Below are 12,138 nucleotides of genomic sequence, written 5' to 3' on the forward strand. Positions count from 1 at the left end.
GTTTGTACAGTCTGTACAGTTTGTTCAGTTTGTACCCAGTTTGCTTCTCGTCCTGCTGCTGGGCACCACTGAGAAGAGTCTGGCCCTATCTTCTTGACACCCTCCCTTCAGATATCTAAACGCATTGATAAGATTCCCCCCCTCAGCCTTCTCTTCTCCAGGCTGAACAGTCCCAGCTCTCTCAGACTTTCCTCATATGGGAGACGCTCCAGTCCCTTCATCATCTTCATAGCCCTTTGCTGGACTCGCTCCAGTAGCTCCATGTCTCTCTTGTATTGGGGAGCCTGGCACTGGACACAGCGCTCCCAACTGTGTGGCCTCACCAGGGCTGAGTAGAGGGGGAGGATCACCTCCCTCGACCTGCTGGCAGTGCTCTGCCTAACGCAGCCCAGGATACCATTGGCCTTCTTGGCCACAAGGGCACATTGCTGGCTCATGGTTAATCTGTTGTCCACCAGGACCCCCAGGTCCTTCTCTGCAGAGCTGCTTTCCAGTAGGTCAGACCCCAGCCTGTACTGGTGCGTGGGGTTATTCCTCCCTAGGTGCAGGACTCTGCATGTCCTGTTGTTCAACTTCATGAGGTTCCCCTCTGCCCATCTGTCCAGCCTGTCCAGGTCCCTCTGAATGGCAGCACAGCCCTCTGGTGGATCAGCCACTCCTCCTCAGCAAACTTGCTGGGGGTGCAGTCTGTCCCTTCATCTGGATCATCGATGAATAAGTTGAACAGGATTGGACCCAGTGTTGACCCCTGGGGGACACTTCTAGCTACAGGCCTCCAAGTAGACTTTGTGCCACTGATCGCAACCCTCTGAGCTCTGCCATTCAGCCAGTTCTCAATCCCCCTCGCTGTCCAGTCATCTAGCCTGCCCTTCCTGAGCTTGCCTATGGGGATGTTATGGGAGACAGTGTTGAAAGCCTTGCTGAAGTCAAGGTAGACAACATCCAGTGCTCTCCCCTCATTTCTCCAGCCAGTCATCCCACCAGAGAAGGCTCTCAGGTTGGTTAAGCGTGCTTTCCCCTTGGTGAATCCATGCTGACGACTCCTGATTCACCTGCTTATCCTTATATGCATGGTGTTCACATCTAGGATGAGCTGTTCTATCACCTTTCCAGGGCTAGAGGTGAGGTTGACTGGCCTGTAGTTCCCTGGGTCCTTCTTCTTGCCCTTTTTGAAAGACTGGAGTGATTAGAGTTGTCCTCCAGGTCTCTGCCCCTCTGCTTCTCGCTTCTGCCCTGAACTGTTAGAAGTTTTGTAAGTATGTGTCTTGTCTTAATGAACAGAACAGTATTGCAGTGATAATCATTAATCATTCAGTGCCTTCAGACCTCAGAGTATGCCCTGGCCAGTGAAGCAACCAGTTCTTCTAGAGATCATCTTTTGTGGATTCTGCACTAGGTTACATCTATTGCTAGTAAAATATATGTTCTTGGGGGAACATTTGTGTATTAGATGTAGCCGTGTTGTTTTCCTGAACTAAGTTTCTTAATAGTTGTGAATAACATATTTTCAGATTGTTGTTGTTGATATCACACTTGACACTGATATGCCAGTGCAAAATATATTCTAACATCCGTAAAAGCAGAATAAGCAAGTTTATTATTTGTAGCCATAATTTAAGTCTTGGAGATTCATGGATTACTTCTTTTTAATATCAAGTTTTGTAAGGTTTCTCCTGTTTTTCATTCTAAAGCCAATTTATTTTCTCATCCCTCTTTTTAAACAGATGAAGCATGTAAAAGACAGATTTGGTGACAGCGTGCCAGAAGAGGTGCTTCTGCTGTGTCTGGGCATTACTTCGGGAATTGGCCGATTGATCTTTGGCAGAGTTGCAGATTATATTCCTGGTGCAAAAAAGGTTTATTTACAGGTATGTCTTCACACAATTGTGAAGGAATATACAAACGATATTCTGAAAGTTTTAGTTGCAGGTGCTGTAAGTAAACAGAATTAACTTGATATTCAAATTTGAGAAATTTAAAACCTTTAGAAACTGAATGTATGGCTTTTGGTACAAGGGCCCTTCAGTGTAAAGTTCATGAATCTCTATTGCTGATCTTTTTTTTTTTTAATGCTAATAAAACATAGGTACCGCCTGCTGGCTGTTCTCAGTTGAGAAAGAAAGAAACACTAATGTTTAGCATCAGAGCGACCGAACCTTTGGGGATTCTCTAGATTCTGCTTTGCCATTTATCCCATGATTTCGTTTTTTACAGAAAGATTTCTTCACGTGCCTCTGCTAAGGATTGTGGATCTTTTTTTCTTGATCTTTGTTAGGTGATAATTAGGTGGCAAATACGTCCTGTGCATATCACATGCTAATATAACCATTAGAATATTAGAGATACTTGAGATTTTGCTGAATGAAGTGGGTTACTTGGCATCTTCAATGATGAGAGTAACAGAAAGAGTTGCATGGAGGAGATAAGTTACTGTTCTTCCATCTTCCAGAAATGCTTAAATTTGGGGATGGAGGAGGCTATACATTTTTTCTTCCGCACTTAGAAACTGGCAGTTTTAGTGCGGATTTTTAGAAAAGCTTTAATTGTAACAGCTTACATGTTACTGACCACTGTTGTTGGTTTGTTTTAAAAGGAAATAACAAGGAAGACATCTAATGGCTATTAGCTGTACTACATCATTGAAAACAAAAGCTGAAAAAGAACCACTTTTCTGAACAAGCAGCATTTGTTGCCATAGTTACATAAATTTAGCCTCCCTAGTAAAAGAGACTGGGACTGTACCTCATTTATTTGGATTGATTCACTACCTATTGTTACATTTTTAAGAAATTTCTTTATTATTAGGACAAACAGTGAAAAGGCAACACTGAAATGTTTCATGTGATTTACCAGGCACAAATACCTTTAGTTCTTTTTATCTCATACATGTCAAACTTGCAGCAAAACTTTGGAAGTTTTTTTTTTTTCTTCAGATGGCTAAAATTAAAAGCCAGTGACTTTCCTGTTTAGGGCATAAATTCTGATACTTTTGTTTCTGAGTGTTGTTGGTTTCAACTAGTTACAGGCAGGAAAAAAATATATTCCCTGTAGTTACGCCGTGTGCTGCACCTACATCTTTAGCTCTTTTGTTTCAAATCAGCATTTTTAGGAGTGAAAATGACTCTTCACCACATCTCATGAGTGTTGTGTTATTCAGGTTTATCCAGCAGTTCATACCATCATTCTTTTTATTTGTATCTCTAAGCTGAGCGAAAGTGGTGTTGCAGACATGATGGTCGTAGACACAACAAAGGCAGAATTTGTAGGGGACCTAGAGAGAGTTTATGTGCCCAAAAGCTTTTATTTTCATAACTTTTTGTTTTGAGAGATATTATATGTCTGTAAATCTTGCTTTGAATAATTAAGAGTAATATGAATATTTGTATAGTCAGTATTTCTTAATCTTCAAGCAGTCTTTCACAGCACTGTGAGCAGTGTAGCTAGTATCCTGTCTCCTTGCAAAAATTGGTTCAGAATTAAATTTGACAAATGCAAATGAAACTGTATTTCCACTTAGAACTTGAGTCTTACAGTTGAACAACTTACACTGGTTAATGAAAAAGTCTGTTCTGCAAATTTAACCATTATCCTTCCTTTTCTGAATCCCTTCTTGTTGAATTCTGCTTTGTAAATCATGTTAAGTAATAGAATGATGCTTTCTGTCTTTTTGATCTGAAGAGTTTAGTGATTCTGTTTTTAGTGCTCCTTTCGTCATAATATGGCAAAAAAATGAATGTAGTCAACAATGTCTTGTCTACAATTTGTCTGCAGATAACCACATTATTTCTTAGATATAAACTCATCTTAAATAGCCTTCTATATTTTATGTAACATAATCCCCAGAAGAACTAAGAATTCCTTCACCTCTATCCTTACATTTCTATAAACAGCCCAGTTCCTTAATTGTCTCTGTTTCTGTATATCATATTGCAGATATTTCACAACAGTTTTCTTTAGTATGCTAAATAACATACATTATCTAAAAGAATTTTTTATGCTGTCCTGAAAATTAAGTCTTGCCCAGGTGTCTGCTTGCAGACTTTTCCTAGTGAAGTCATATATTTGATGTCACTTATCCTTCAAAAACTTTTGATGTGTAGTTTTTAAGTGACCATGTTTTTGTTTTAACGGTCTACAGGTGACAAATGCATAATGCAGATATCTTGTTTGGAAAACCTGTTTGTGCACTTAGGTGGTGTGCTATGTTGACCTATGGATGGTGCACAAACAAAACTTTCTTTCGATTTTTTTTCTTTTTGATTTTCTTTTGATTAACTTCTGCTTCATTTTGCTGAAAGATGGAGTTTGATTCCTTTAACTTACTACAAACAAAGAATAATCTTAAATGCAGTGCTGATAAGACTATATATATACAAATATAAACATGGCTACAGAAATACAGCAAGGTGGGTTGATGTGAAAAAATTGAAATAAGACTTTCAAAAACCACCTCTGTTGACTGTAAGTAGCCTGAAGTAATCACTTGTAATAATATTGATATTTTTACTTAAATTACAATGTTTAATGACAACCGTGAGATGCCTAATTATGCAGTATTTTGGCTATATCAAAATTTTGATCTTTTGCAGCTTTTATTTGTAAAAAGGCTGAAGAGTAACCTTTTAAAAAAATGTTGGTGCACAGGAAATGACTTCATTATCTACCTGTTGCAGGATAGATAATGAAAAAGATGTGAAAAAACTGAAATGGGTAGTTGAGTTTCTTTGACTGTATTCTATGACAGTCCTATGTGTTTATTTTATCTTGGTTTGTAACTTCTGACAGTGGTAATCCATGGAAGGTGCTAATATTTATTTTAAAGGAAATAGGGGCAGGCAATTTAATTCCTTACAAATGCAAGAAAATTCATCTACTCCCTTATCTTTGCTGATTTGATGCGATATGTCTTTATATTTTTCCTTGATAATGTTTAGGTGACCTCATTCTTCTTCATTGGCCTGATGTCTATGATGATTCCATTGTGCCATGTCTTCGGAGGTCTCATTGCTGTCTGTCTCTTCATGGGCCTGTTTGATGGATGCTTCATTTGCATTATGGCTCCTATTGCCTTTGAGCTTGTTGGTGCTCAGGATGTCTCCCAGGCCATAGGATTTCTGCTAGGACTTATGTCAATACCTATGACAGTTGGTCCACCCATTGCAGGTAAGTGTAGATCAAGTCTGTAGCTGTAAATATGTTTTTAGAGTTGTATGGAGTTTTTTTTGTTATTGCCAATTTTTCTGTTCCTACATCATATGCAGTGCATTTAAATTGTATCTCTTCCCTTTCCTTGCTCCAGCATATACAATGAGTTTACCTGCTGCTCCTGGGTTATTGATATACTGTTACTGTTTAAAGTTTGCTTCAGTCTTTTTTTATTAAATAATGCAGAGGTAAACCATTCCTCTCAAAAGAAATACAGGCTTCCAGATTGGATTAAGGACCTGACATTTTCCATGCTGTTGAGTGGACAGCCTAAATGTTGATTGTGTTACAGGACTCCCAATTAGAATTTGAAATTTAACTGGATTCCGAAACTTGCTCATGTAAAAACGGTCGTGAGGATAAAAGCTCCAGTCACTTTAATTGCTTCTTATAAACAGAAACACTGGCTTTTGTTTCATTCCTTAATGGAAGACTGCTGGACAAAATACAGGTTTTTAAAGTTTAAAGTTGTAGTTTCTTGGGAGGTGAAGGTTGCTTAAGCTAAAATCTTTTTTGACCATAGTTTATCCTAAGGTCTTGTGAGTGCTACTGAAAGATACTTAGTAAGATGTAACTGAACTATGCAGCATTATAAAGAGCAAATTTTAAAGCTAGAATAGCATTAACTAGGTGATTCCTGGATACACTATCTCAGCCATTGATACTTAACTAGCATTTGGCTATTTGGAGGAGGTTGGAAAACCTGCTTTTTAGTAAGAGGCTACCAGGAGATGCAATATATGCAGTATATCTAAAATAAGAGGCACCTTGATCAAAGGCAGCTGTTACTAAAAGCGAGAATTTGTCAGTGACTACAAGATTCAGATGCTGGAGAAGTTGAAGTAAGCAACATTCAAATAGGAAATACAATACATGTTTTTAACAATGGTTGGTAATTAAGCAGTCGAGGGGTAACATGATTCTTTCAATATCTGAAGCTCTGGAATGCCTTTCTAAAAAGATACACTTATATTTGGCCTTCAGGTAGTCAGGTTAGTGATTATAGTAATCCATGCCAGCCCTCAATTTTCTGAGTCCAGAGAATGAACCCTCTTTTAATAGATTCTCAAGGTCCCGTTGTAAATCAGTGATCATTTTCTGTCTTTGCAGGTTTACTGCGTGACCACCTAGGTACCTATGACGTAGCATTCTACCTGGCTGGAGTTCCTCCCCTTATTGGCGGCACTATATTATGTTTTATCCCTTGGGTCCATGAACGGCAGAAGTTAAAAGAAAGAGCAAAAACTGTTGATGGAGAAACTACTGAGAAAATGCTGGAAAATGAAAGCACTTTTGTGTCAGACACTGCAGAAAAAACACTCAAAAAAACAGAATCTGGTTTTTGATGCTTTCTTTCCTCTACTAGCCTACCCTTCTCCTACAAAAGTTAGATCAGGTTTATAGGTTTTGGCTGAAAATACCATGATACTAAAGAAGTTTTGAACTATTGCTCAAACTGCAAGAATCTTTTATACCATTGAACGCTTTTTTTTTTTTTTTTTTTGACAAGTCCTTGAGTTTGATTTCAAGCCACATTTGTAAGGTATTTGAAGTTTTATAGCATTAGTGTGTACATGCATAGTGATTCTCTGTGTGAAGAGAGTATTTTTCTAATTCATCAGAACATATTTCTGGAAGTGTGAAAGCTGTTTCTGATTCACTGACCCAGGACTCTTCAATAATTTTACGGTCCATCCAATGCAGGAAACACCTTTGGGTGTTTATAGTTGAACATTTAGTAGCTCTTATGACTGATTTATTTTTTTAAAGTTTCTCGTGCTGCTTTAAAGTCTTTCAAAATTCTGTATCATGAATGTGAACATACATCTTTTTGATTCCCTTAACTTTAACTCTTGCTGAAATCATTTTGTATTAGAAAGCTAAATTATTTAAAAAGTATCTGTTTTATTCTCTTAATATTCCAGCATGCTCAGTTTGCTTAAACGTTGACCTCTTGCATTGATTCACCTTTTTCACAGTATCATGAACAAAGAACATTAAGGATGAAATTCATGATGGATACAGGTTTTGAAAATGCACAAACTAAGCACAGAAATCAACTACATTCAGAAGTAAAGCTGCTGAATGATAGATTGTTCTAATGTTTTTTCTGCCAAGGCAGTAATATTAATGTATATATATACATTTTTTCAGCTAAACTTCAAAATAACTGATAGTTTTGCAGTCACACTGACAGCAGTACTTTGAAGCAGTATTGTGAATCAGACTAAACTTAAAATTCTTTTGTTGTATCTTTAGGTTCTTATTGTTTTTAATTCTTACACACAAGACAGCTTTAAAGAATACATGTTAAGTGCAATAATATTGAGTTGTTTTAACATGTGGAGCTATTAAAATGACATTCAACAATTGAAAAGATTTTTGCACTAAATGAACATGCAACTTTATTATGGGTCTTTACAGCTGTGTTCAATTGCATGTAGGATAGAGCGCCATGTTTTATTGAAATATAAAGAAATGTCTTTGCATACCCTATTACTTGCTTAACATACGAAAATATTTCCGTTACTTCCATATTCCTAGGTATTCCATAATGTTTGTCGAGCATGTATTTTCGAAACACCTCTTTCTCTGAAAAATATTTGAAAACATAATACTTTGCCTGAGATGAGAAGGACACTGTGTGCTTTTCAGTTTATCATAAAACACTTCCAAGTGCATTGTTTATTTGTGGATATTGAACCAGCAGTACAATGGAATACTTAAACATGCTTTATTTCAGATCCATTCAACACCAACAATTTTTGTTTTCCTGTTTAGATGTGCCTTTTAGCAAAGGGCAAACTAAACATGATTTTAAGACTAAACGTGCATTTTAGTGCATTTTCTTAATTAGCAACAATACTTGTTCCTTACATAAGTTACAGAGGTGTATTGTTTTAAAATTAGAACCTGTAATGTCTTTCCTATTTTTGTAGTTTTTCCTTCTTCCAGAATTGTATTAAATTGCTCAGAAGGCCCATGTACACCTGTGATATAAAACATTGTTAGCAATACTATTACTTAGAAAGTTTATATACATTGATTTTCAAAAATCCTTTTAACATAATCATGCAGGCATCCTAATTATTGAAGGCCAGAGCTCATACTGTGTTTATATTGCAGAATTTCAATCACTGCCACATGTGAGTGAGGCTTAAAAGAATTGAAATGATAGTGAGGTGTATGAGAGAGTTTTGGGAGTGGAAAAAAACACATGAAGAACAGAGGTCTCTTTATGTTTCACTGGGACTTGTTCTTCTGAATGTCCTAAGTATTTCTGAAAATTTCCTTAAAATATTGGTAGTATTGTTAACTAAAATGACTACAAAATGCTGCCTTCATTACTGAAATGATGTTAACAGCCTACACTGTTCTTGTTTGGCGTATTTCTGTAGAATGTGTTATTCAGTATTATCTTCTATCTGGGCAATGCAAAAGATGTTGATATGTGTGATGAAAGCCTTTTATTTCATATTGCTTTATTATGAAAAATTAATATTTATCACAGTTCTTATTTTTCATGTGTTTTAGCTTTATAAGTTTTTAACCAAAAATGAAGCTGCATTTTAGCAGTAATGTGATTTGAAATTGTTGTTATCAGACATCTTGACCTAACTGGCATCTTCCTGACCTGGTGCTCTATAATGTCTATATATAAATGATCTGGGAGAGAATATGAAATAATTGCTGTTAAATTTTATAAATGATACAGAAATAGTGTAAGAGTAGTAAGGATTAGTTCTTGCTGAACCCTTTAAAAATGTACAGAAAAATGCAAATTCTTATATTGGAGTAGCTAAAAAGGTAAGTTAATGCTTACAAGATAAATGACTCATTAAAAAAAAAAACAAACTGTATGAAAGGGACGGCTGAGTCATGGGATGCCAGAGGAGAGGGATGCAGAGTCAGCAGTGAGGAAGTCATGTTTGTGTGATGATGTTGGAATAATGAACCTATTTCAGATGTCAGTGCTTATTTTACAACAGTAAAATTGGAAATACTGCAGAAAAAAACAAAATTTCAGAACAGTTAGAAAACAAGTTATATTTAAGAGATGATTCTGTTAGCATCCTCACTGTCAGTTTCCAATAGGAAAAGCTCTTTTTTGGTCATAATTGTAACAAGATTGTGCCCTAAAATTAAATTAGATTAATTTAAAATGGAAGTAAAGTTCAAATGGTTAGTAGTGAGGCTAATTAACTATTGAGAAACTTATTGAGAGAGATACTGGATTTTATATGCCCTGAAGTTTTATAAATGAGATTAGCGCTCTCTCTTTTCAAAAACAAAAAAAGCCAATACAATAATCAATATTTAGTCCATTCATGCGAAAATCACGGTATGACACAGAATTTTATCTTAGGCGGTGTTTATTCTGAACACTGAAACAGAAAAGCACCAGGAATTCGATTTTATTTTGGCTGAGTAAATGTAAATACATTTTTGTCAGAGAACTTAATTTTAGGTGGGGAAATTCATTTTTATGAAATATACTAAACTCATATTTTGATGACCTAATTTATGCAAGTTTTAATTTTGTTGGGGATTGATTCCAAAATTAAAACACTAGTTCAAAAAAGCCCCCTTAAAATGTTCAGAGATCCAAATGTAATCCTCTTTTGAGCAGTTCATGAAGTGCTTTTCATAGACATTGCTCCTCCATCCTGTAAAGAGATTAATTGTCCTCCTTTTTCCATTAAATATTTTCAGGGTAAGCTTCAGAAGAAATTGGGTAGAAAAAGGTTCATTTAAGATGCCACTGTGATGAAATTTACAGTCCTATTCTTTGTGCTGTAATTTAATACATCATTATTTTCATCATGGTCATCTTTAAGTGTATATTCAGTATCAGATGAGGTAAATAATCACATCTTTCTCCTTTGGCTCTTCATACACAATGCCTGGGCATACACATTCCTAAATTCCCTTTGGAGACATTGGATTTTAAAAGCTGATGCATACCATATTGAATATAGATAGTACTTTTTCAGCTTTGCTTTCTCAAACTTCTTCCCTGCATTAAACCTTCGAATAGCCATAGCCTGATAAGGCACTTTTTCGTGAGGTGGGAGATTGAAGTTGAATCAGATAGAAGAGACTGAACCCCATTTTCACGCGTAGTAGATGAATACTCAGATCACATGCTTATTACATAAAAGGTGGATACTACCACCTCAAAGCCAAAACACCCTGCTCGGTTATTTGCCTCAGGTAGTACATGCCAAAGGGACGAGAGATGCTTCCCTGCAGGCCTTGAATGAAGTATCTCAGGATGCCACCATCATTAGGATTGTCCTTACAGATTAGTCTGAGCAGCCATGTTCTTGCTGTGCAGGCACCGGGCTGCTCCCAGCTCTGCTGCTCACTCTGCGGGAGCCCATGTGGAGGGGCTCAGCCGTCCTCTCTGAGCAGAGAGTGGAGCCGCTGCCACACCTGGGTCTGGATCCCACTCTGGAGAGCTGCAGTCTAGAAATTAAGTGTTTCAGAAACTGACTTTTAGGCATCTTAACTCCTCTATTGGAAATGACCCTCTGATGTTACAAGGTTGTGTGTGTGCGTGTACATATATATAAATACAATATATTTTCACCAGGGCATACGAACATTGCGCATTTACTATAGGAGCTGTAGCACTGGAACGTGGGAGAAAGTGTTTAGAGATTAATAGTTGAGAAAAAGTAATAATTTCCATTCGTATGTTTCATTATTGACAAACACAGCACCATTAAAATTCCTGACAGTGAGTGAGGTTTTTATTAATGTACACTTTGGCATATTTTAATGTGCCTTTTAGTCTTATATATTGTGTCAACATTTTTAATATTTCAGAACTGTGTATGCTAAGATTAGACTGATAATATTTTATACTAAAATGTGCGCTAATATTGATGACACTGACACATTTAAAGTATCTTTATAGACATCACATTTTGTATGTTGTTTTTGATATTAAAGGGTATACATTTTGCTAGCCTTAACTCCATTCTTTAAAATCTGCTTTGTTATAAGCGTAAGAAATGAATGTGTAATGTTATTCATGGTGCTAAAATAACTGCGATCAGTCTCAAATTATTCAGAATAAAGATGTAGTTCTTAAGTGCCCCATTTGGTATCACACGTATCATTTTTTAGGTCTTGTTCTCTTGTTAAACTTGTAATTTCTTAAAAGTAATTTAGCATTAGATATATTATTGAATCTCATGTGTAGACTCACATAAAAGCCCTTACGCCACTTATTACAACTGTATTTGAACTAGAACATCTCTATTACATTTACCCTGAAACTGATATATGGTGCAACCTATTTCATTCTAATTGTACTGAGTATTCATTTTAAACACAATGGTTTTTATAAGCCTAAAATACTGACTTCCAGAGTTATTTACATGCTTCTGCAAATTTTATCCACTATATTGTCCCTTCTGGGGTTTAATAAGATTGCTTTAAAATATATCTGACTTACAGATAATATATAGAACAGCTGCATTCACAAAAGGCAGAAGTAAAATGGAGGAAGGGAGGGAAACAATGGTAGAATAAACTTCAACAGCATTTTAAAAGAATTCAGTATGTTTCGCTGAATAAACTGGCAGTGTAATTCAGTGGAACTCTGATCACTTACTGGCCTACCATCAATTTCACCTTGATTTACCTTGGCAATATGAAGTATGAAACATTTTCTCATTGACAGCTTCAGTAAATCACCTTTAATTCACATTTCCTTTTGTAGCAGGGCCAAATATTTCCTTTTTCTTTAATAAACATACTTGATGATAAAGAGAAAACATTCCCATTAATTCTGCAGTTATCATCTAGACTGTTTATATTTCAAAATGTGATAATGCATTAAAAAAGTAACTTGTGTCTGAAACAGCACACACACAGTAATGCTGTGAGAACAAATCAAATTAATAGATTTTGGCCTGTATG

At 36.2% G+C, this 12,138-nt stretch overlaps 1 protein-coding gene across 1 annotated transcript in view; it reads left to right on the forward strand.

Annotated features, from left to right (window-relative positions):
- Positions 1 to 11,313, forward strand: part of SLC16A10 (solute carrier family 16 member 10) — an 82,914-nt gene extending 71,601 nt beyond the window's left edge. Inside the window, exons 4-6 of the mRNA XM_026119941.2 lie at positions 1,725 to 1,868; positions 4,935 to 5,163; positions 6,316 to 11,313. Coding sequence (XP_025975726.2) covers positions 1,725 to 1,868; positions 4,935 to 5,163; positions 6,316 to 6,551 — 609 coding nt within the window. The 3' untranslated portion in view covers positions 6,552 to 11,313. The remainder of the gene's footprint in view (positions 1 to 1,724; positions 1,869 to 4,934; positions 5,164 to 6,315) is intronic.
- The last annotated feature ends 825 nt before the right edge of the window (positions 11,314 to 12,138 follow it).

This window comes from Dromaius novaehollandiae, chromosome 3 (assembly GCF_036370855.1).
Source record: "Dromaius novaehollandiae isolate bDroNov1 chromosome 3, bDroNov1.hap1, whole genome shotgun sequence".
In the NCBI taxonomy this organism is placed as follows: domain Eukaryota; kingdom Metazoa; phylum Chordata; class Aves; order Casuariiformes; family Dromaiidae; genus Dromaius; species Dromaius novaehollandiae.